Raw genomic sequence first — 26,631 nt, forward strand, 5'->3', positions numbered from 1 at the left:
CTGAATATCTGCATCTGCTTCAGTCTCCCAAAACAGAGCTGTGCGAATACAGACCTGGAGGTTTGGATCACAATTCGAAAGCTTTTACAGACCCCATCAAATCAAAATGTGAGTTTTTGGGGCTTTTAGCTCATGTCTATCAATATGCATATATAAGCATTAAAAATTAACATGCTTTCTCTTCTGGGAAATGGTCTACAGTATGTTCAGAATGAAAAACTAACATATTACTTACCTTATACTGTGCAGTACATACAATATACCATATCTTTAAAAAATACTAACTGAAGTAGTAGGCTTCAGATTTTGGGGAATTTTCTAATATAAGTTGCAATTTCAAAATTTTGTTGTGCTTGTTTGTAAGGCTGCACAATTTGGACAACATATTATAATTATATATGATATTAAGAAGAAGAAGAAGAATATGTGTGCATTTATGTACTGTTTGCATGCATTTTTTAGTTAAGATTTTTCTAGTCTTTCAAAAAAGTAAGACTTTTGTGCTCATCAAGACTGCATTTATTGGACTAAAATACATTAAAACAGTGTGAAGTACATTTTTAACTTAACATTTATTTGAACTTTTACTAAAAAAAAAATTATATATTATTTATATTTTACTTAATGTTTATATAAGTTTAAGTTAATGGAAAAAACACTCAAACTACTACCCCAATAATAATAATAATAATCAAAAATTTTGTTGCAATTTAGGGCAGATTGCCACAATGATAAACAGTACTGTATGTCTTCAGTCACTAGCTATATGTATATATATATATATATATATATATATATATATATATATATATATATATATATATATATATATAGGCCTATAAATATAGATACGTAGTGTACCAATGTTCATATGCATTATGGTAAAGCCCTATAAAATTCCTGTGTTATTAGGTCACAGTGACGCTCCTTTTTAGGTCCACAGAGAAGCTTTGTCCCGCCTCTATGCATCTGAGGCCACTGTGAATGGCTGAAGAAGCTGTCAATCTGTTGAAGTGCTCAGGTAATATATGGCACCGGCCGCAGATGTTAGTCCTTTAACTGAAGGGCGTAATTTTTTATCGACTATAATTACCCGTGCACAGAAAAACGTGACACGAACAGAGTGCAGCTTCAGCCGAAGTGCGTTTTTACATTTATCATCTGTGCTAAGAATAGCATCCGCAACACAGCAGAATCACAACGCTACTGCTGACTACTGCGAATGGCCACGATCAAAGGCCTGGGAAACATGCACATCATGTAAATATTCATCTCCGCTGGCCCCGTTTTTCCCTCCAAAACTTCTTGTCCGTATAGAAGTTTCGCAAGGCCGTCTCTCAACACACTCCGTCTTACTGAGACACACACAATGCTGTTATTGTGCGAGCGGCCTACTGCGGGACCGATGGGGCCGTGTGTTGCTGTGTGTGACGGACCGTCTGTGCTGAGCTATTTGTGTGTGCGACGGCGAGAGCTGAGAGGTGATATATAACCATCATAATCGCAGTCATTACAGTCCCTGATGAGCACACTGCCTGGAGAGCACTGAAAGAGAGATTGAGAGAGTTAGGAAGAGGAATTCAACATCAGATCCATGTGGACTCTACAGTAGCTACTTCATTCCTGCTGTTATTGGCCATCTACCAACTAGAGATGTTACACAAACGTTGACCAGTTGACTAGTCGTGTCTTTACATTCAGCTCCTACATTCACTGCTGCAGCCATACACATTTAAACAGACTTTTTGAGTGTCACACCACAACAACTGAATTTATAAAATGTTTTGCCAAGCTAATTAGTTTCAATTGTGCAGCTTGAGAGTGTTACTGTGAGTCTTCAACGTAAACTTTAATAGCAATAAAAAAGTTTATAAGATTCAGTTAAAGGAGTCAGTTCAACTTTTGAAATATTTTTACTTACTGAATTAAACATTTTGAATCTTAATTAGCTAGTGTTGTTATTGGTAACTTAAACTATTAAAAAATCATTTTAGTTAATTGAAATAAAGCTGAAAACTAAATAAAAATATTAGATTAAAAATTAAGCCTAAAAAAAACTAACAAAAAAAGAAAACTAGAAATATTGCCTTGGCAACTGAAGGAAATAAAATAAGTTTAAGTACTAAAATATTTTAATCAATGTATAAGATTCAATTAAAGGAGTCATTTCAACTTTTAGTATATTTTTACTTACTGAATTAAACATTTTGAATCCGAATTAGCTAAAGTACAGTGTTGTTATTGTTAAATAACATTTAAATCTATAAAAAAATCATTTTAGTTATTTGAAATAAAGCTGAAAAACAACAACAAAAATATTATTAGATTAAAACTAGAAATGTTGCCTTGGCAACTGACAGAAATAAAACAAGCTGACGTTTAAGTACAAAAATTACTAAAACTGAAATAAAAAAACAGAAAATATTTTAAGCATTAAAAAAAAGCATATAATCAAATTACTAAAACTTAAACTAAAATTAAAAAATATAAAAAACTATAAATAAAAACCAGATGTGCTTACATCCTTTTTTTTAAATGTTCATAAATGTCCTTGCATTATTCATATATTTAAAAGTTTAAATAAAAACATAAATAGGAAAATATTGCTGTTAAATAAAAAGAATCATATATCATATTTCTTTGTGCATATTTATTGGGAAAAAAAACCTGTGGAAAACAGTGTGTTATTATTTTTAACTAAATTTACCATATTTTCACTTCTCACATAAAACATTTGAAGTTACAGTACAGCTATTAAAATTGTTGTAGCTTAAAAAATATAGCTCAAATTTTTTATATATATATATCTTAAACAAAAAACTTGCATTGACAACTTGAAAAAAAAATGACAAGAAACATAACCAAATTGCTAAAAAATTACACTAAAATTCAAATTAAAACAAAAACTTAAAATATATAAATAATAAACTAATTCAATATATTAGTAAATACTGTAATATTATATAAATAATATAAAATAAAATATACATTTTAAAGGGATAGTTCAGCTGGAAAAAAATAAATAAATCCAACATCATTTACTCACCCTTAAGTTGTTCCAAACCTCTTTCCATAGTGTGGGAAAAATATTATAGAAGTCAATGGCTACCAACATCTGTTTGTGTCATTTTAGTTCAACTGAAGAAAGAAACTCATAAAGGATTTGGAACAACTTGAGGTTAAGTAAATGAGGACAGAATTTTTGTTTTAGAGGGAACTCTCTTTAAGCAGTTGCAAGGGAAATACACAAAACTATACTGAATATTGTCAAAGTTATTATTGTTTTAGCTACATTTTCCAGCCCCACTACCAACCTTGTGATACTGAACCCCTTTGACGCAATCTGCAGCTCTTTTCATTTGGAGGTCAAAGCTGCACATGACGCTTGTGTAGAGAGCCGAGTTCAAGCCCTGACGGGAATCATGTGAAAAGGCCTTTAGATGTTCACAAACACACACACACACACATTATCTCTGACAGTCTTTGTGTGCATGACGAAACAGTTGCATTGCATTCATCCAATTAAAAGAAACAAAGAACAGCATAAAACAAAAGACCTTCCGCGCCACTCACACACTCCTCTGTATTCAGCACGACTCTTCAAACAGATCACACTCACATTAAACACATGCAACTTCAACAGTGAGTGCAGGGATACACTCATGCCCTCAGGTCGCCAGGTTAATGTCAGCCACGCTCATCTCCTACTGGCTGAAAGCCCTCACTTCAAAGGATCATGGGCATTTTTCCCCAAAGCAATGACACACTTTCTATTCCTATTCTTTATCTGCTAATACATTACAAATGAGGATAAGATTCTAAGTTGATATTAGTGGAAGTATAAATGGCAGCAGTCATATTGGACCACAAACTTGACTTCATATCTGAACAAAATTTAAAGAAATAGTTGACCCGAAAATGAAAATTTGCTGAAAATGTACTCACCATCAGGCCATCCACAGTGTACATGAGTTTGTTTCTAAATCAGAACAGATTTTGAGAAATGTAGCATTACATCACTTTTTCAGCAATGGATCCTCTGCTGTGAATGGGTGCCGTCAGAATGAGAGTCCAAACAGTTGATAAAAACATCACAATGATCCACAAAAAATCCACAAGACTCCAGTCCATCAGTAAATGTCTTGTGAAGTGAAAAGCTGTGTGTTTGTAAGAAACATATCCATTACATAAACATGTATAACTGCAAACCATTGCTTCCAGCTAAAATATGCACCGTCTATCCATAACATTGCTTTCTCCAGTGAAAAGTCGCCTCACCTGAATCAGGAGAAAAATATACATGGATCAAGCACCATTTACAAGCCAAAACAGCTCTAAACAAATATATTGGTAGATTCTGATGTGTAAGGACAACAGGTAAGAGACGTTTTTACTAGAGGAAGCATTATTATGGATTATGAACTGGTATTTTGGTCAGAAGCGAAATTTTAAAGTTAAAAACTTTAATGATGGATTTGTTTCTTGAAAAAACACAAAGCTTTTCACTTCAAAAGACATTAATTGATGGGCTGTGGATTATTGTGATGTTTTTATCAGCTGTTTGGACTCTCATTCTGACGGTACCCATTCACTGCAGAGGATCCACTGGTGAGCAAGTGATGCAATGCTACATTTCTCCAACTCTGTTCTTTCCCATGAAGAAACTAACTTATCTACATCTTGGATGGCCACAGAGTGAGTACATTTCCAGCAAATGTTTTTTGAAGCAAATTCATTTTTGAGTGAACTATTCCTTACCTAGGAAACGAGTGCTGATCACCCATGCAAAACTTGCCACCAATGTATGCTAGAGCGTTATGGGTTGTTGCCGGTACAAATTACACTCCAAAGTTTAATACTTCGAGGCAGGGGTTTGTTTTGCCTTAGCAAACACCACCAATGAATGTCCTCTTCAATCATAGTAAACAGCACATCTACAGTCTCTATAGATGGTGTGTGGGCAGCTGTGCTTGGAGAAAACATTAAACCAATTCTACCAAACAGAAGTCACTATTCACGACAGACAGTGAGGTTAAGAACTGCGCGTGAACTCTCGGTCTGTCTCGAAGAGCTTCTCTTACACATTTTTGTCACTCCTAACACAAAAACACACACATTCGCGGGTCGATGTGTGAAAAGTGTGAGCGCAGTGTGAAAAATGAGCCAGACCTGCTGAACTGTACTAGACAAATCCAAGCACCACTCCAGTGATCACAGCTAAATTGGGTTATTTCACTGTTTGTGTACGTGCTGGAGACAATGTGAATGTTTTTCCCTGAGTCAACGTGAAACACTGTCTGCAAGCCTTTTTTTATACATGCACTACTATTCTTTTATTCAGAAAGGATGCATTCAGTTGCTCAACAGTGACAGTAAAGACATTTATAATATCACAAAAAAAATCCTATTTCAAATAAATGCTGTTCTTCTGAACTTTCAATTCAGCAAACCATCCTAAAAAAAATGTGATTTCCACAAAATATTAAGCAGCACAACCATTTTCAACATAGATAATAATGATGTTCCTTAAGCAGCAAATCAGCATATTAGAAGGATTCCTAAAGGATCATGTGACACTAAAGACTGGAGTAATGATGCTGAAAAATCAGCTTTGCATCACAAGAATAAATTACATTTTAAAATAAATTCAAATATAAAACAGTTATTTTCAATTGTGATAATATTTCACAATATTACTGTTTTTATTGTATTTTTGTTTAAATAAATGCAGCCTTAGTGAGCATAAGAGACTTCTTTCAAAAACGTAAAAAATCGTAACAACCCCAAATGGTATTTAATTATAAAATAGGTATAAAATTTGGGGCAGGGCTTAATTTAATTCATTATAAACTGATTGGCTCATGAAAACAGGTGCTACCAACGCTATGACCAATGACCAATTCGTACGCATTTCACAAAGGTGCCTAATTCGTACAAATTTGTACAATCTCACTCGTAAGATTTTGTACAATTTGTTTAGACCCCAGTGACGGGTAGGTTTAGGGATGGGGTTAGGTGTAGGTCATTCGTACATATTCATATACGAATTGTGCAACTCGTAAAATATGTACGATTTAGCAAAAAACGTATGAATTTGTACGAATTGTCATGCGATTGGGGTGGTGCTACATATCTGAATTCAGCTCAACAGGAGGCTCTGATGATGTCAGCAAAAGTGGAAAGTCGTTTTTTCATTTATTTTTTTAATAACAGGCACCAATGAATCACTCACAATGACTCATAGATTAAGAAAATACATAAGAGTCAATTTTGATTTCATGCCGACTTTAAGAGTGCGCCACCAGAATTTAGATTTTCTTTCTTAAATCTTACAGCCCTGTCTCTCTCTCGCTCTCTCTGTGCTCTGCCCTGCTGTTTGTTTGACACACAACACAAACTCGGTGGCAAGAGAGGCGGCTTTAGCTAATGGCTTTTTAATGGGCTGCTGGGTTTTTTGTGTCTCCGAGCTGATGGCCACCACTTACCCTAAGCACACAAACACATACACGCGGCATACAAACGGAGTCATTCCCACTTTGTCTTGTCTCCTTAAAGTGACTTAGAAACCTCACTCCACTAACAACGTCCTGCTCTTCAGCAGACTGGAGTCACATATGAACCCTGATTCCATTACGGACTCATAAAACACTCTGCAAAGACCGAGACACAAGACAGAGGCTCTCTAATTTCATAACTCAACATTACAGCATGCATTCACACAGATGGAAATGGGAAAATGCTTCGCATTGCTATAATAGAGTGATTTAGAGAAGAAATTTAGAACAGAACTTCCTGTAAATCCTGTCACGAGAGCAAAATTGCATTATCTCATACCTGAAATGTAAAGTGAAAGATCAAATGTAGAGAAAAGAGAGGAATCGTTTACTCACTGTCATTTCTAACATATGCAACTTTCTTTCTTCCATGCAACCTGAAGTCTCTGTCCTGCTTTTTTCCATATATCGGAAGTGTATAATGATTTATGCTGTCATACTCTAAAAAGCTCCCTAAAAGTATGACTTATGCACTATTTACCAAGTCATACAACAGATTTGTGCAGCGAAAAGTCCAAAACTGTAGTTGTTGTTTAATTAAATTTCATCCTCCAACGCAGCTCTCAATTCCCATTTGTACTTGTGCCCATTCAGACTTTGTACATATCAAGGATGGCACTTGGCAGAGACACTGTGTGCGCCATGGAAGAAAGTCATACTCATAAGGGTTTGGAATTACATAAGAGTGAGAAAATTATGGCTGAATATTCATTTTTGAGAGCATCGAATAATCATTTTGACTGCCAATGAATGAAAACGCTATTGTCAAATCAGCACAACATAGTCAAATAACGCCTTTCAATGTAAACTTAAAATGTAAATACATAAAAAATTCATTTAATACTAATACATCAAAAATAACTTTTAAACAATTAGGCCCATGTATTTATTTTTATTTTGTTATTGTCTATAGGCCATGTGTCCAAATGCAAGAGATGAAATATGTAAGATTTTAAATCCATCTTCAAAATCTCTGTCTTTCAATAAAACTTATTTGACAAAAAAAAAAAAATGAATGAATGAATGGAAAAACTCGCTTTGAATCCCTGATATAGCTACCGGAGTGTTTAAGTGGAATCTCCTGCTGGAATCCGCAATGACAAAATAACGTGCATGCTTAATAAATAACATATCCAGGGGGGAAACGATCAAATAGTGTATATACCGAACCAGTTTTGCAGAGACAACATTTCAGTAACAACAAACTACAAGTTAAAGCGTGCTAAATAAATGCTCGCGAAGTCGCTTTCGCCCGAGGACGTCACCGTAACAGTACGCTAGAGTTTTCCTTTAGATCGATATCGCACAATACAATGTAAAAACTTACTTAGATTGCTGTCAGTAATTACATGTAGATTTTTTACGGATTGCAAATATTCCACAAATATATTTTGTAAATGTAGGCTATCAGATTATGACGATTAATATGTGCTAGAGACTTTTGCGAAGCGAGAGACAACCCTTAACCTATTTATTAATAATATCCTCATTTTTGACAGCATAAACTATAATAAAAGAGATTAAAAAATAATGAAAAATAAATAAATAAACAGAAAACATGTGTGCTCGGTGTTTTAAATTAAGCTCCTAAGGCATGACTGTGGCTTTGCGGTCTCAAATTCCAGATCAGATCTCCATTTCAATGTCAAAGTACTTCACTGACATGGTGTTTTGTGAGCGAAATTGCCAAAGCATCAACACGTAGGGTGACAGAAAGATAAATCAAATAATGTTGTTATTATAGGCAAGATTCCGGTGATGTGAATAAATGATAAACGCAATGCATGATATAGATTTAAGTACAATAAAATACACTTTCAGCAAGACATTAAAATATCTCTATTACTGGAAGGTGGTCTTACCTTGTGCGTCAACTATTTGGAGCCGAACCCACAGAAAGAGAAGCACTAATCCCAATCTAAATCTCTGATGTCCGTTTTTCCCCATGATTTAGGAGTTTGGAAACTCCTCCGCGCGGAGTATTCGTTCCTTCTTCGGTTTGCTTCGGCCGTTACGGAGGAGCTGCTATGGCGGTGAACGGAGGACCGACGCCGTTACGCGTCCCAAATTCTGCGTGCGCTCCTCACGGAGAGATCAGGAGAAGGTCCCGGGACTGGAGGTGAGGAGCGATGCGTCGCCGCCCTCTAGCTCTCATCTAAACGCGCTCTCCACAGACGCTCTCACACTCCTCTGCATGAGTTGCTCGTTAGTTGAGAACGCGCGCTCATTCACTGTATGGCGATGTGTTTGTGCTGCTTTTCTGTCTCTGGATGCGTTCAGAGGAGCTGCGGGTCGGGTTTTCTGCATCCAGCACCCAGCTGTATGCATGTGCGCTCGGCGCTCGCCGAATATGAGCAGCGTGAGTCCCGTTTCTCGGTTTAACCCGCATCCAGCTGCCCGCCTCTGCCCTCCACCGGCTACTGCGAACACTAGGACCGGATTCACCGACGGATCTTCTGCTGAAATAGATGATTTTGCGATCTGGATGTTACCAAACTTAGGTGGAAATGCACCTAATATGACACTTAACATGATTATCTTTGCTATAGGCCTAATTTAATGTCGTCAGGTTGAGTCAGTCATTAATTCATATTTTTACTTAATAATAAAACAAGTACATATATAATAGCACATGGAGTGGATTTATACATGCTATTACCGTAAATATAAACGTAACTGATTTCGGTTTACGTATACTCTACCTAGGCTAACGTTTCAACAGTTCAGACTGTAGGCTAAGCAAAACTTAGTTGGTTTACAAGGGCCAGCAACCGGACATAATTAATTTTCAGTGAGAGCTTTTCTGTGAACCTGCAAAGCAAGTAAGCTATTTTCGGTGAATGTGCGAGACTTCCGATTTATTTACCGCTTTTGACTTTTTGCGTTAGAGAAACAAGTGCGCAGCCATCTTTAGAATTTTCTTTGAACTTGATTAATTAGCTGGTGAAGTGGAATTTACTTATTGTTACTTACTTATTGTTAAGTTAAGAATTTACTTACTGTATAGTTAACGAAAGTTTTCTTTTATCGGAGTAATCTCATAAACGGCGTAAGCATAAACCGGTCGACACAGGTAGTTTTTTGCCTCTTACCCCGATTTTGAGCGGCATGTAAACGCAATAACCCTTCCGTTTTCTGTCGGTTTATTGAAGTGAGCATGTGTAATACGTGAAAGGTACGCATCGTTAGTGCAGATTTAAGCGCATCTAGACAGAGCAAAAGTTTTGCAGTAACGAAAGAAGGAAATATATAACAAAAGCAGAATCTTTCATGACTCAGAAAATGATAAAAGTGTTCTCAACTCGTGCAGCAGAAGCAGAAGCGGCTCAGTCAAAACGCTGCTATATAACTCCATGAGAGGATAATATGAGCTGTAAATTTCGCGCTGACATGTTGCTTTATTTAACACAGGGGCGTAGATTACGTGGGGGACGTACCCCACACTTTTAATAGCACTTAAATTCGTCCCCGCACTTTTTCGGGCAAGTGTGTTCGCATAGAGGTTTTCAAGAGCTGGTGTGAATAAATGTTGACTGGTATATAGATTACAGAAATGTTAAATTGTAATTTTTATATATACATTTTTAGAGTTCAAAGGTACAGCACACACATCCAAAACAATAAATGTGGTAGATGTCTGATGAAGGGCTTGGGCCCGAAACGTTACACGTGGTGAGCTATCATTAAAATTGCTAGGAGCATTTTCTCCCAACCAAACAAACCATATACCACATATATACATTTTTGTCCCCCTCACTTCTGAAATGATGGCTACGCCCCTGCTTTAACATCACAACTGACAAACGTGGAATAATCGGAGTCAGATACGCAAATGGTTATATTTTGACATTACTAAAGGGAAATAACCTGATTTATTAATAAAGTCATGTAAACGCAGTTTACTTGCGTTGTCAGGTTACTGATGAGCATTTGAACGGGGAAACCTGGTTATTTTAATAATAAATAATACTATAATATACAATAAATACTAATATTTGTGAGATATCAGCTTACTGGTGTGTATGTAAACATACAATGTTCATGAAAACGGGTTACCGCGTTTACATCACCACGTGCAATTTCTGCTTAAGAAACATAATCGGCTTAAGAAAGTGCACGTAAATGCAATGTTCGAATCGGATGTCATAACAAATGTCAGTAGAACTGAGAGTTTTTTAAAGGAGCGGGTCATTCCTAAATTCATATGACTCAGAGATTCGTACGAATTCTGTCGAAATACAGACCGAAAGACAGAAGACAACGACTGCAGTGATAAAAAGGGGCGGGGCTACATAAGGTCTATAGATAGGATAAAATAAAATGCAGTCAAGGGTAAAATTTGAGCTACAAACTGGTATGCTTGTAAGTACTGCAATAGATTATGATAACAAATAATATAATAATAACAAATATCAGTGTGCAATATCAAGCAGCAGCTGTTTTGTACAGTTAAAAATATAGGCCTAACTGAAAACGAATGACAGGAAAACCTTGCACATTAAAGTTACAAATACCGTGCCCGGTTTTACGTTAAAAATAAGATGGATACTGCATATTTAGTCATTTAGCTAGCAGATGCTTTTCTCCAGAGCAACTTACAAATGAAAAACACCTTAAGCAATTTATCATACAAGAGCCATAAATACTTGCAATAGCTCAAACGGCAAGTTTTGAGAGTAGGCTTACAGAATGTAGAACAGAATTTATTTATAGGACCTGCCTTTTACCGTGGTGGTTTAATAAGTGCTCACATAAGAGGTGTCTTTAGCTGTTAGAAGGTTGTGATGGTCTCAGCAGATCAGGTGGAGGTTGGAGGCTGGATCTACCACCAACAAAGGGAGTTTTGGAAAGTGATGTTCTGATGGAACCACCATGTGCTGCTTACTCTTAGAAGTTGAAATGGATCATACACTTTTAGGTGTGTGTTGAAGTTGGAAGATGTTGTTCCAGAGGCAGTCTTGAAGGCCATCATCAAAGCCTTGAATTTGACTCAGATGGCTTCAGGTAAACTTTGGAGCGAGACCAAAAAGGGTGTGACGTGGACATCTTTTGGTTGATTTAAGATCAGATGCATGACAGATGGGATACTCCATGGTATGGCAGAACAAAAGTTATAAAGCATGGCAACAAAATCAACGCAACAGTAAATAAAACTGGTCAAATGTGACTATATTAATGATACGTGCATGCTGGGTAGGAACAGGGCGAATGGGACTGAATTACAAAACAAGTTTTTTGAGTCTAGGCGTATTTGAACTAAAAAATGCATAAATCCAACTCACCTGCTGTGCTTGTTGGTTCGACTTTAAAAATCATATTGAGTATACTGCAGCCGAAAGAATTGCATGAAGATGCAAGACTTGAGTTCATAGAAGTTTGGAAAACTTTGGAATACCTTAAAGTAAAACAAAAACAACAACAACAACATATAACTTGACCTAAGAATAATTTTAACATTGTTAAGAATTAGCTGTTGTTGTACTATTATTATGATTGCAATATTTTTTGTGTTTTTGACGTTATTATTCTATTGCAAAATAGAACCCAAAGAAACAATTAAACCACACATAGGATAGCGTACACAACACTACTGTTGGTCATGTTAAATTTGCTCATGGTCAATAACCAGAATGATGTGCATCGGATTCCAATGGAGGAATCATTTCCAGCCAGTGAAACACTGATATCACTTGTGGCATCACACCTCCAAAATCCAATAGCGATGAATAATATGCAGGCAAACACACACAAGCACATAGACTTGGGCAAACACAATCTTCAGATAGCCCACTGTGCCAGCTTTATCTGTTGTTCATTCTATTCAACATGGCCATAACCGAGTCAGTGCCGCTATTGTGGAGATAATTCAGTTATGGCAGCGATATGATCTTAGCGCGTTTCTTCAGGTAAGAAGTCTATCCCGGCATCCATAACCCCAGCGGACACCCAAAAACATTCGCTATACACCCTCGCGGGTTACAGAAGCAAGTATGCATCATAGTATTTGTATAGCAGTGAGATTGGGTCGCTCCTACGGTTTGTCGAAATCACTCTGCGGCAAAACTCCTCGCTTGACAGGCACTCAGCGCTGGCTGATTGGCATCCTGTCTGCTGTATCTGTGTGTTGCAGCGCTGCACTCTGTGTGTGTGTGTGCTGAGTTTGAGATTTTTTTTACAGTGACATCAGTACATTTAGCTTCAATATATAAAGGCCGAATTGAGTCACCTTGAAGAAAATTACCTCCATAAAATGAGTTTGTGATTGGATTCACCCCATCACACACTCACATACACACACATCAGTACTCTCTGAGTAACAGACACAGCAACGAGAGATCAAGAAATAGAGCGAACCGCTTCTGAACCGGGCTTTCACTCACCCGAGGGTCACGTCAGCACTCGTTCGCCGGTGGACTTCATCAGCATGACAGAACTGTCATTTTAATGAAGCCGCGAGTTGAGTCGGGAGCAGGGTCACCGGCACACGCTCGGATGATAATCAGAGGTGTACGAGTTCACATCCTCACATCTTCACAGTTAAAGTGCCAATATGTTTGTCCGTGACCTGGCAATGACGGTACAAGCGGCTTTTGCTCGAACTGTGCCTAAAATGACATTCTATACACTGTACTTAAATACTCAGTTATCTACTCATTTAAAAGCATATCACTTTTTACTGCTTGAACATTTAGTTTCTAATGCACATTGGCTAACTTTTTTGTCCAAGCATGGCTTTTTGCACAAAATAACAAAACACAACAAGACAGGGTGATGATAACATGAGGCCCCAATGTAAAAAACAGTTGACTAATATTAAATGATTTGCAACTTCCATATCTTATCTTGCTGTCTAGTTTCAACGTTAAACTGACACTTTGCGCTGGAATTCCCGCTCTTCTGTGAATGGTAAACCCCGCCTACTTTGATTTGATTGGCCAAATCAATTAAGCCCCTTTCACACTGCGGCTTTTGGTCACACAGAGCTCGTTCCGGGACTGAACCCATCAATGTTACTAGGTCCCCAGCGTGTTACACCGCCAGTGATTTCCCGGAATATGTGCGTGCGTTCACACACAACCCGTAAAGGTCCCGTATTGACAGCGGTCGAAAGCTGGCAAACGATCTCAGCTTCAGTGCGGATAGTGAGGAGCACATCTAATTCATCCAAGAAGTTACCTTGTGGTCCTAGCGGTCGAACTAACTGATCTCTGCTTCATTACAGTTTGCACATATTTTTTCGGCGCGAGTTTTGATCTGCCTTCAAAACACCTGCTAAAATATAACGTGCGTCATCACTACGTCCGGGACTGAACCCATCAATGGTTCTGGCTTTTGGTCACACAGAGCTCGTTCCGGGACTGAACCCATCAATGTTACTAGGTCCCCAGCGTGTTTGCGTTCACACAGAATGTGATCCGGCAATTTTCCGAGACCAACGTGCAGTGTGAAAGGGGCTTTATTTTGACATTAATGAACGCTGTTAGACCGCAGAGGCAGACCAGGCTGAAAATATAACTTTTAAAGGTTTTTGTCATCCTAAGAAGAGCGCTGGTTGCACTGCGTAATGGAGTGCAGCCGATCAGAGCAAGAAATAAACTTCAAATATTGGGGGGGGGGGGGACTTGGTGGTGGTTACAGCCCTGTGATGAAGCATGTTTTTGGCATAGTTACAAACGCCATATTGACAAGTTGTAACATGTCATGATCAGGGCCGTCCTTTTGGGCGGCGCAACTGAACCCCACCCCCAACCCCATATCTGGTCAAAGGTTTCTATTTACAAAGTGTTTTATGCAGTGTTGAGCAATTTAGCCAATCACATTTATATCTGTTGAACAGAATTGGCCAATCAGAGTTGATTCTTATAGGGATAGTTCACTCAAAAATGAAAATTCCCATCAACTTTTACTCGCCCTCAAAACTGTAGCCAAACAGTTGCTGATAGGCATTTACTTCCATGGAAGAAAAAAATCTTTGGAAGTCATAGGAACTATTAACTGTTTGGCTACACACATTCTTCAAAATAGCTTCTTTTGTGTTCAACAGAAATAAGTTATGACTGTTTGTTGTGAAATAAATCTTGACTTAGAGTACATTATAAGTCCACTTGTGGAAAAAGCACTGTGCTAACGTTTAGAATACGTCCTCTTTAGAGCAGAACTGAGTACAATCAGTGTGCCAGCAGTGGCATCAGATCCGCTCAAGAATCGGCTGTTTGTGTCAGAGTTGCTGGATTTAATGAGACGTCGGTCTCTGGGAGAACAGCACAAGCACACACATACGCCAACGCGCACACACATTTGTCTGAGACATCAGCGAGTGATCAAACGAAAACCTTGTTCCTTATGCTCATTTATTTTCTCATTTGCTTGTATTGCTCTCTCTCTCTCTTTCACTCTCCATCTTTTCTTTCCATGTGCGTGTGTGAGTGTTTCTGTTCACTCCACATGTTGTTCTGTCAATAACGAGCTGGTTTTCATATCGACAGTAACCGGGTCTTTAAATGTCAAAACGACTGCCAGATAATAGTTTAATGCTTTAGCAATATTGTGAACAAACACGCTTATATACGGATCAATCTCAGACTGATTGAAATTGAACTGGGATTTAGAGCAGAAGGTAAAGAATAAGAGTGATATTAATACTTGTATTTAGCAAGGATGCATTTAATTGATCAAAAGTTAAATCTATTGTAAGTAAAAGTTTTTTAATGTCTTTTGAATTTTGCATAATCTTTGCAATATCTTAAAAAGATATAATATATAAAAGCACTGTTTTCAACATTGATAGTAATAAGAAATGCTTTGAGGAGCAAATCAGAATAATTTCTGAAGGATACTGTGACTCTGAAGACTGGAGTAATGATGCTGAAAATTCCAGGAATAAATTATATTTCATATTTTAGTGAAATAGAAAACAGTTATTTCAAATTTTAAAATGTTTTCATAAAATTACTGTTTTCACTGTATTTTTATCAAATAAATGCAAATAAATAAATAGTTCTAGGTTTAAACCAAAAAGCCTAAACCAACGTCAAAGCAGAAGCCTAACTGTGGAAGAACGGGAACTTAAAATGCTAATGGAAAGTGGTTTTATTTATGGTTATGGATTAGTTTTAAGGGCTGGTGGAGGAGGAGGACGTGTGTCTTCAGCTGTTTTTGAAGGTTGTGATGGCCTCAGCAGATCATCTGGAGGCCAGAAGTCGGTTACAGCATTATGAGACATTATTCAATGAAAATCATTAGGTAATAAAATATTAAACCATCTGCATGTATCAACAGCTGCAGGATCTTTTCTTTTTACTTGCTCACTTCATTACTTCTTGCTCAGTGTTTTTTGAATCAGCTGGTGTTTTGGGGATTTTTAGTGGATGTATGAAGTCAATTCTCCTCAAGTTCACACAGGTGTACACCTATTATTTTAGCATTTCAAACCAAACAAATGTCTTTCTGTGAAATGTTGTGCTTGAAATGTGTTTGTGTTATCTTTGTTTGCAGTAAATTCCATTTTGTTTGATACTTTGTATTTAATGGAATGATATTCATATTTGATATGCGAATTTCTAAGGTCTCTAAATTATAAATATGATCAAAACTTTACTGAAAAACCTGATGCTCACAATCTACTACATGCTCTCTGTCATCAGAGTGAGTGTTTATACTTTTTTGACAAGTAAACTGTAAAAACATCCACTTTCAGCTCATGGTTCACATGCCTTTTGCAGTGAAATCTTTACTGACTTTAGTTAAATGAACATAAAAATAGATTTTATATTGTTAATAATATTTCAAGATGAACACTTACTGGTCTGAACCAGTTTAGGTTGACATGATTTTCCTTACATCATTTTTTTTTTTATTTTTTATTTTTTTAAATGATGCTCAAAAATGTCAGAAATGGCTTTTGCATCATTGTATTGTAGTGCATTGCATTATATTTTTTATTATGCTTTGATAATAAAATGTTATGCCACATTACTGGCAGATGTAGAGTGATGACTGATATTTCTATGCATTTTATTTCAGTAGTCTGCTATACTGTTATAAATGTCTCATTGATTTACATTACAAGCTATCAGAATTTCATCTTATAAATATCAGCATTTGCACCAAATTGCATATTTATGTTTTGGCCTCTGGATAAAACTGAGGTGTTTTTCTTCCATATTCACACTATATTGTACTATATGAGCCATTAAATGATGTAGCAAATATGAAAACACATGCAAACTTAATTTTTACTATTAGAGACATGTCCTTAAGTGTCCAAATGGTGCCCGTGTAAAGGCACTTTCAAAATGCAATCTGCAGCATTTTCCAATTATCTAAATGTAAAATGTTCCCCAAGGCCAGATTATTAATAAACTGAAACAGTGCAGTATTAGTATGTCTATTTCGTCCTGCATTATAAATATATTTGCTCCAGGGGTCGCGGTCAGGGTCACAAGTCACCGACAGAATAGACAATAAAATCACCATGGAAACTAGATTCTGTAACCTTGCATAAACTTCAAAACTGATCATCCTAAAGGTGTTTTTTTTTTTCAAATGTAACTTTTACTGTTCTAAGGTTATTTACATTAACATCCACAGCAGCCAAAGGTTACATTTGAAACTCCCACTTTTTGTGGGTGAAGTGTGAAAGATAAAGAGGACTTTCATAACTTTTTCAACTCTGTGCAATATCTAAAACCTTTAAAACAATTCCACCAATGATGAGCCCCAACCATGTGACAGATTATTACATTACTTACATAAAGGTTTGAGTGTCTCTGAATGTGACATTGCTGGGATTTGAGGTTGAAGTCATTATGAGGAAATCAGCACAGTATGAACCATCTCATATCGTCAGCTCATGAACATATACAGACACAGAGATACAATGCATAGCAGAAGAGAACTGAACTGATTGTTTAACGTGTTTCTGCACCATGCGAGCCTCAGGGAGCGAGCACACGTGTACACACAGACTGTGTTGTTGATTGGAAGCACATCTGATTGTGACCTTTTTGACTTACCTTATGTCTGGAGAGAGAAAACTCACAGTGACCCGCAGCCTCTATCCGTCACATTCAATTACTTCACACGTACACACACAAAGGAAAGAAAAATCACAAATGAGCTTGCTTTACTATCTCAGTTGTTCCTTCTAGACTGCACTGAGATTAAAGTCTCCTTCTCCTCAGATGTTTCTACTGCAATGAAGACCACATTAAGCTCATGGTGTCTCCTGCAGCATTTTAAAAGCAATCTCAACAATGTCTCAAACTGTGTTCAGATTTGCCAAGATACTGAAGTCTGCAATCAAAAGTCAGAGATCTCAATTATTCAACTCATATTTCTCATCAAATTCTTCCAAAACCAGGTGATCTAAACAACACATTTATTTTTAGCGATATACTCTTGTCCAACAACTACTGATGTTTTATTGATTTATTTATGAATAAATAAAAAAATATAAATGTGTTTTAGGATAATCATTTAAGGACTCAAATATTAAATATAAAATTAAATATGACAAACCTAAACTTAAAGAAAATCTTTACAGAAAATAACAAATGTTGGCAACTAACTGAAATAAAATGTGTTTTAGTTTAAAAACTGAAATGACTGAACTAAAAATAAAATCTAAATTAGGGCTAAATAGAAATATTGAAAATTAATAAAACTAAATTAAAACTAAAATTCTAATTAATTTATAGTTCTATAGTCTGTATAACAACTATTGACTTTATTTATTTATTTATGGCTAAATATAAATGAGTTAGAAGAACTATGTCCGATTAGAATAAAGTTGATACATGAATGAAATAAATTGCAGTCTCATTTGAGTCTCCTGAAAGACTCAGCATTGTTATTCTTATTAAAAATGATTGAAATTGAAAATAAAATTAAATAAAATTAAATTAAATAGATGGCAAACATAAACTTTATTATTATTTTTTTTAATTACAATGTTGCCTCAGAAACTAACTGAAATTATTTAAGCTGAAGAACTAAAATAATTAGAACTAAAACCTAAAATATTGCAAAATAAATAAATAAATAAATAAAACTTATAAAATTTATTACAATTTAAAATAAATAAAATAATTTAGAACAACATAATTTTCCCTATAGGCTTGCTTTTGCATATGTAAAAAAAAAAAAAAAAAAAAAAAAAAAGCACGACCCAAACAAAAATGAACATTCAGGGGAGTGTCAATAAATTGCCCTTTAACATTAAAGAGTCTATCGTTGGGATCCGTGATGATCTGTAATATGTTGTACTTGCATATTATTTTTAGTTTCATCTTGTTTCAAAGTTGAATAGTTTCCATGTCTGGTCTCCATGGTGATGAAATATTAAACGCTTTATCAAACAAACGTCACTTTTACTTTATCAGAAATTCTGAACAATGTGAAACTTTTAACTTTCCTTTCAGGCTTTATTCAGACATCATGCAGCCAAAAAGCAAATGAAAAGCGCATATGAAGAGTACAGACCAAACGTCACAACAAACATGATATTAGATTACAGTAAACATCACATCAGTGCGATCTTGACGTGAATGCTAACAACAAAACACAAAAAAAGACTGCAATATTTCAGCTTTACAAGCGGAAAGCACTCTCGAAGCAAACACACACACACACACACACACACACACTTTGAGGAGATGCACTCATGGTAATAATTCAAAGTGGTGGACAAATTGAATTACGGCATCTCACATCTTTCCTGTCCTCTAATCTATCTGTTGTGAAAGGTAAACAGAAAAGTACTTATGTAAATATATAAATAAATGTATGAATGAATGCATTAATCTTGTAGTAGCTTTGACTGTGCAGAGTTCAGGATAACATCATCAGACGCTTCACCAGATCAAATGCTTGATTATGAAATTCCCAACTCTCTTCCTCTGAAGATAATGCAATGGTTCATGCAGAGGTTTATGGGAAACTTATAAACATCTACTAGGATGTATTCAGAATAGAACACTATGTACTGCGCAGAATGCGATGCATGCTACTAGCGCACTACTGATCAAAATAAAACGAATTTTTAAAGAAATGAATGCTTTTTCAGCAAGGATGCATTAAACTGATCAAACATGACAGGAAAGGCTGTCAGATAAATGCTTTTTATTCTTTAATGAATCCTGAAAAATTAAGTGCATCACCACAAAAGCATTGGTTTCACCACTGATATAATTTTTTTTTATTTAATATCACATTAGAGTGATTTCTGAAGGATTATATGACACTGAAGACTGGAGTAATTATGCTGAAAATTCAGCTTTGGTTCACAGGAATTAAACACATTTTAAAATATATTCAATTAGATACTGTAATTATTAACTGTAAATTATTTAAAATTGTAATAATATTTCATAATATTAGTGGTTTTACTCCATTTTTGACCAAATAAATGCAGCCTTTATGAGCAGGAGAGTCTTGCAGTATAAAACAAGTGTTTCAAACTATATTAAGCTACTGTGAGGTCACATGACCTCATTGCATGTCTATTTGAGTAAGTTTTGTCTAAATTATCTTAACTGTTGGCATACCTAAACCCTTCTCAGCCCCCTACCATCTTAAAAACATGCTGACTATGTTTTAAATATAGTATGTGAAACATAATGCATTATGCAGTAATAAATATTTCAAACAGTGGTATGCTACACTGTTGTCAGATGACCTCATTACAACACACTCTCAGAAAAAAAGGTACAAAAGCTGTCACTGAGGCGGTCCCTTCTCAAAAAGTTGTATTATTTACCTATAAAGGGTGCATATGAACATATTAAAGGCATATGTTAGTATCAAAGGTGTACATATTAGTATCTTTTGCAATGGTACTGTTCCAGTTATAGCTTTTGTGCCTTTTTTTACTGAGAGTGCACACGATTAATTCTGCAAGTGAGAATAAAAGCTGGATAAAAATATTTCAAACCATGATAAATAAAAATTAGTCAACATCAAGGGCTATATTTACTGAATTATTATGTATACTGTGCACAGTATGCATACATGAAGTTTGCCTACTGTAGTATATTTACAGTATACACAGTGTTAAAGTAGCAGTCCACCTAAAAATGAAAAAAAAAAGTTCTGTCACACAGTGGATGCTCTGCAGGGTGCCGTCAGTGAATGGGTGCCATCAGAATGAGAGTCCAAACAGCTGATAAAAACATCACAATAATCCACACCACTCCAGTCCATCTGTTAACATTTGGTGAAGTAAAAAGCTGCGTGTTTGTAAGAAACAAATCCATCAAGTCATTTTAACTTTAAAACATTGCTTCCAACCAAACTACCAGTCCATAATCCATAATAACGCTTCCTTCACGGATGAGCTGAGGGCAAGTACATGTTCAGCTTCTTTCTTTTATTTCAAATAATAAATGGACACCAACCACAAGCAATGCTATTATTAAGAAATAATAGGCAGTATACAGTAAGTAGTATGCTAGTATTCCATTCAGATGTTAACAAACCACAGACCATATTATTTCCAGTTCATTAATCACACTAAATTAAAGTTCAGGTGAAGTGCATTGCATTGAATCGTAGGATACAGCAGTACAAACAGTGGCACATTTTCACATAAGCAGCAGGTCACACAGGTATTCTGTGCAAGCAGAACATTCACATACTGCACACAGTATACATACTGCAGAAATGATATGAGTGTCATCTCTTCATCTTCCCTTCTCTCTCTCCTTCAGTCCATTGCACAGATCTGCACACACACACAGGCTTTCGTAAAACCACTTTAGTGCTCTCACACACACACCAACCTTCACCTTATCTCCTCTCCTTCTGCTACTTTATTGCTGTGTTTGATGGATAGAGTGACCTGGTTTCCAAAAAAGAAAAGATGCTCAGGTGAACACTCACCGCGACCTCACAGCGCTCTCAAGTTTTCCATTTTCACTTCTAATCTAGTTCAGTCTGAAGGTTTAGTTGGTTTGTTTTCTGTGGACCTCAGACCTCTGTCATGTCGGTCAGTGTTAGATTGCTCTCAGACACTATTCTTCAGCTAAGCCGACGCTTTTACTAGCATGTTTTCCATCTCTGGAACTAATAAACATGACCAGAAATTTCTGTACTATTATATACTCCTGTAAATGTATTTTTTCCTCCCTGAAGTGCACTTATAATGTTAGTCAAGGTCTCTTGCACCAGTGCAAATGACTTTTTCATGATCATTTCTGCTGAAGACTTCTACTCAAATGACCTCTGTTATCTGTCCTATTTCTACTGACAAACATACCTTTATCAATGAACTCACAGACCTTGATGACTGTGGTGAACACTTATCTAAAAATAAAGTCAGCAATCCCAAATAACATGTGAAATCATAGCCAATAGAAAGAACAGCATTTATTTGAAACCTTTTTAACATTATAAATGTATTTACTGTCCCCTTTGTGTAATTTAATGCATCCTTGTTGAGTAAAAGTATTAATTTCTTCATAAATCGTACCGATCTCAATTTGTTGAATGATAGTGTACATACTGTATGTAAACGGTTTTTAAACCGTTTAGCTTTTACTCCATTAAGCTAATACCTCCAGCAAGTACCAGTATAACATGACAGTCACTCTACATCACTTTTTTCATTCTGCATAGCCTTATACCCGAATAAATAGAAGCAATAATCAAAACAAGCTTTCCACATTCTTTTAAATAGCTTTGGGAAGTCGAACCAGCGGCACGGTTTGTTTTAGCACCACAGTTCACTCAAAAGGCTCATTTCAATAGTTCAGCATCATTACTCCACGTCCCTGCACACTGAACTTAATGTTTACTAAAATAAACAATGGTTTTAGTTTTAGTAGTAGTATATTTATGTATTTATGTTCAGTGTTGTCCCCTTAATTTAGAAATGCGTAATGTTTTTGTACCCCCCAAAAAATGGTAATTTTCTAAAACACACATATGGCACAGATATATATTTTAAGATACAATTTTAATATATATTATAAAATATACAAAAATGGACACACACACACACACACACACACACATATATACACGTATACACATTGCCCTCCATATATTTAAAGAAAATACATTGACGCGTCACATTTGAAAAAAATGGCAAAATATATGTATCTATTCCATTCACATTTGCATTTAGCCTGAAATAAATTCATTTTTAAAATACATTTTCAATTTCAAAAATATATTTCATTCACTCTTTACAACATATGTCATTTTAAATATGTATATATAATATAATGCAATTTACTATATATATATATATATATATATATATATATATATATATATATATATATATATATATATATATATATATATATATATATAATTTTATTTTTATTATTATTATTATTATTATTATTTATTTATTTATTTATTTTATTTTTATTTATTTTTTTGCCTGTCTGGGTATTGTCCCCTATCTGTGGAAGTCCGTTTTCACTACTTAATAAAAAAATAAAAAATAAATATTAAAAGGTAATTGCAACTTTTTTCCTCATTCTGACATTTTCTCAGAATTTTTATCTTTTCTAGGTTGTGTGTGTGTGTGTGTGTGTGTGTTATAAACTTGCAATTCCCAATAATGTTGCAATTCTGAGAAATAAAGTAAGAATTGTGAACAAAACAGTTGCAATAACCATTTTTTTTTTCATCCCATGGCTTTCATACCCGTCAGTTTCAATGTAGTTACCAACTAATTTTTTTATATTTCAACTACAGCAAGCATATGAAAGCTTCCTCATCACAGCTGTAGAACACGTCTAAATCTCATCTCGTGCCATTTAACTACATGACATGAATTATAGAAGAGCATGCGGGGGTCTGGCAGTATGTAAATGTGCCATTCAATAATAAGGCTCAGCTGCATTACGCGAGTGCACAAATGTTGAACATGAGCAGACTGAATCAGAAAAGGCCTTAGCAAATGACTCAGCACATTAGCAACACTTCTCAAACTGTTTGTGTTGATGAAGATACGAGCGCCTTCCAAAATCCTGCGCAAGACACTAATGAAGGCGCGAAGAGGAGGTAAATGACAGTCTCGGGTTCCTTCCCCATCTGGAGGAGTTTTTAATAGAGGAACAAACACCATAAGCTACCTTTCCATATCAGTCTTGTGCTCTTGAGCAGTTAATGACACCGTCGCTGATGTGTTTCTTCCCTCGCAGGTAAACTCGCAGCGAGAAGCAGAGACACATGCGAGCGCACCGAGGGCTGAAGCTCCCGTAGATCTTTAAACAGATGGAGAAACATCAGGAGTTCAGGCGTGGCTCCCTGTAGACGGCCGTATTTATGCTGAGGAACATGAAACAGGGACTTCGTCAGACATTCATCAGATCTCATGCATTATAGAAGGAGCAGAAAAGGAGATGAGAGATGGTACTCACTTCAACAGACCACGTGTGAACTTGTTTAAATATACATGTATATGTTGTGGATGTAAATGGAAGACAGACATCTAAGTTTTAGCCAGTTATATACAAGGCTGTGTCTTTTGTAAAAGTAATTGTATTACTTAAAAGTTAAAGGGATAGTTCACCAAAAAACTAGAAATGGCTGAAAGTGTACTCAGGCCATCTAAGATGTAGATGAATTTGTTTCTTCATCAGATTTGGAGAAATGTAGCATTGCATCACTTGCCCAGAATGGATGCTCTGCAGTGAATGGGTGCCGTCAGAATGAGAGTCCAAACAGCTGATAAAAACATCACAATAATCCACAAGTAATCAACACCACATGAACCACATGAACATGAACTACTGTAAAAAATAAAAAAAAGTATGTTTCACAAGAAATACTATTTGTCTTTTACTTTAAAATCCCACATTTAATTTTATGTTATTTGTTATTTCTTCATAATTATTCATGAAATTTATAAGCAATTTCTTTGTGAAAATTGTATAGTTATGCAAAAAAGTTCTGTCACACAGTGGATGCTCTGCAGTGAATGGGTGCCATCAGAATGAGAGTCCAAACAGCTGATAAAAACATCACAATAATCCACAAGTAATCCACACCACTCCAGTCCATCAGTTAATGTCTTGTAAAGTGAAAAGCTGCACGTTAATAAGAAACAAATCCATTATTAAGCTGTTTTAACTTCAAACTGATATTTTCTGCTAAAGTATGAGTCCTTTGTCCATAAAATAGCTTTTTTTTCCCCAGTAAAAAAAAAAAAAGTCATCTCGTCTGAATCCGGAAAGAAATATGCACAGATCAAGCACTGTTTAGAAGCAAAAACAGTCTAAAATATGGATTATGGACTCATATTTTGGCAAGAAGCAATGGTTTAAAGTTAAAATGCCTTAATGTTGGATTTGATTCTTAAACATGCAGCTTCTCACTTCACAAGATGTTAACTGATGGACTGGAGTTGTGAGGATTACTTCATCACTTTTATGCACTTTCGCATTTATCCAAAGCAGCTTACACTGCATTCAGGGTACTTATTATTAACATTAGCTAACAATCTATTTTTAACACATTTTTTTTAGTTCAGGGAAACATATGTAGTGAACTAAAATGAAAGTACTGTACTAACAATAATACAATATAATACAGCATTGAATTGCTATTTTTAGTAATCACCTTCTTTTCTGACCATTAGTGAACAAATCCTGCAGGTAACTTAACTTAACGGGTCATGACATGGGTTTTTTTATTTTATTATTATGGTCCCCTAGGTGCAATTATAGTATTACTATAGTGTTTTTTAAAAAAAAACTTTTAAAAATGTAGTGAATTATGACATTTCCCCACCCTGTTTCTCATCCTTTGATTCAAACAGTCTGTTTTTGGGTTGTGTTTCCCCTTTAAGAGTTCAGTGTTAACGCCCACACTGTTATGATTGGCTAACGCACAGTGCCTATGGACCAATTATTAACACCCCCAGCCAGAACATTTGTGATTGAGCGTAACTGTTTTAGTAGCGGGTGATGCATTCGAAGCGATGGCTCTTGACGCAATGATAAAACGCTTATAGGCTGTGTTTGAGCACATCTGCGTGGCATTGTAATGATTTCCTGTACACAGACCCACCATCGCTGTCCGTCGACTGAACCACGTTGTGAGGCGCGCGGCGCGACAACGATTTGACGAAATGAGCGTAGTTGTCTTGTGCTGGAGGCGGTCATATGCAAATGATTGAACGTCACTTCGCACCGTGACGTCACTTCTACCATGGATCCAGAACGAGCTGTATTTAGAGCTTGATTAATAAATGCTCTTTATAATTGCTAGGACGTCTTAAGCTATGAAACTTGCAGGATGTTTTAATGGTTACAAAGACCTCTTATATTCCAAAAAGATCAAGGCTAATTTTCCCAAAATAAACCTTACTTTAAATTAACTTAACGAGCTGAATGTTAATGATGGTAGTCTTCATTGTTAGTTGATGTTAATTAATGTACATGTAGCTAATTTTCCCAAAATAAACCTTACTGTAAAGTGTTGAAAATAATACTAACAATAACACAGCGTGAAAGCATATTTTATGAAGCTTTGAAAAAGGTAAAAATCATCTTGCTAACAGATTAAGTCATTTCAAGTTCATTTATTTCTGTACTGTCAATTACAGACTCTCAGACTTCCATCTGTGGTGTCGAATTAAACCTGAGAAACTTCTGACCCAAACCCAGAGTGTTTGATGACACTGAACTTTCATAATGAAGGATCGCCCGAGGTCTGCTCCACGCCAACACCAATCACAGTAGAAACCACAGTCGGGAAATTTGATTAACTCCCATTATGCCCTGCAAAAGACCATCTCATAACTCACAACTTCTTTATTACACTGCAGATTTGGCATGCTGCAATTTTTGTAAGAATTTTGAGTGCAGGAGAAGCCAATTTGACACCCGTAATTCTCCGCTTATACAGTAATTCATTTACATGTGTTTCATATTGCAAATACACTTTTTCAAATTGAGTTGCTTATATTTTAACCCACTGCAGTTCAGTCGTCATTCACTCACCTTCTTGATGTTCTTCAGTGCAACACTGTTCAACAATGTTCATGCTGCTCTTTGCTCTACAGAGACAAGACTGCAGCATCATACACACAAACTAAAAAAAAAAATATATATAT

The 26,631-nt window shown here is 35.9% G+C and overlaps 1 protein-coding gene across 2 annotated transcripts in view; it reads right to left on the reverse strand.

The window, feature by feature from the left end:
* Nucleotides 1–8,549, reverse strand: part of LOC109080976 (netrin receptor UNC5C-like) — a 124,911-nt gene extending 116,362 nt beyond the window's left edge. For both annotated transcript variants that reach the window (XM_042723184.1, XM_042723183.1), the window contains exon 1: nt 8,417–8,549. In XM_042723184.1, coding sequence (XP_042579118.1) covers nt 8,417–8,501 — 85 coding nt within the window. In that variant the 5' untranslated portion in view covers nt 8,502–8,549. The remainder of the gene's footprint in view (nt 1–8,416) is intronic.
* Nucleotides 8,550–26,631: the final 18,082 nt, after the last annotated feature.

Source organism: Cyprinus carpio, chromosome B5, assembly GCF_018340385.1.
Source record: "Cyprinus carpio isolate SPL01 chromosome B5, ASM1834038v1, whole genome shotgun sequence".
In the NCBI taxonomy this organism is placed as follows: domain Eukaryota; kingdom Metazoa; phylum Chordata; class Actinopteri; order Cypriniformes; family Cyprinidae; genus Cyprinus; species Cyprinus carpio.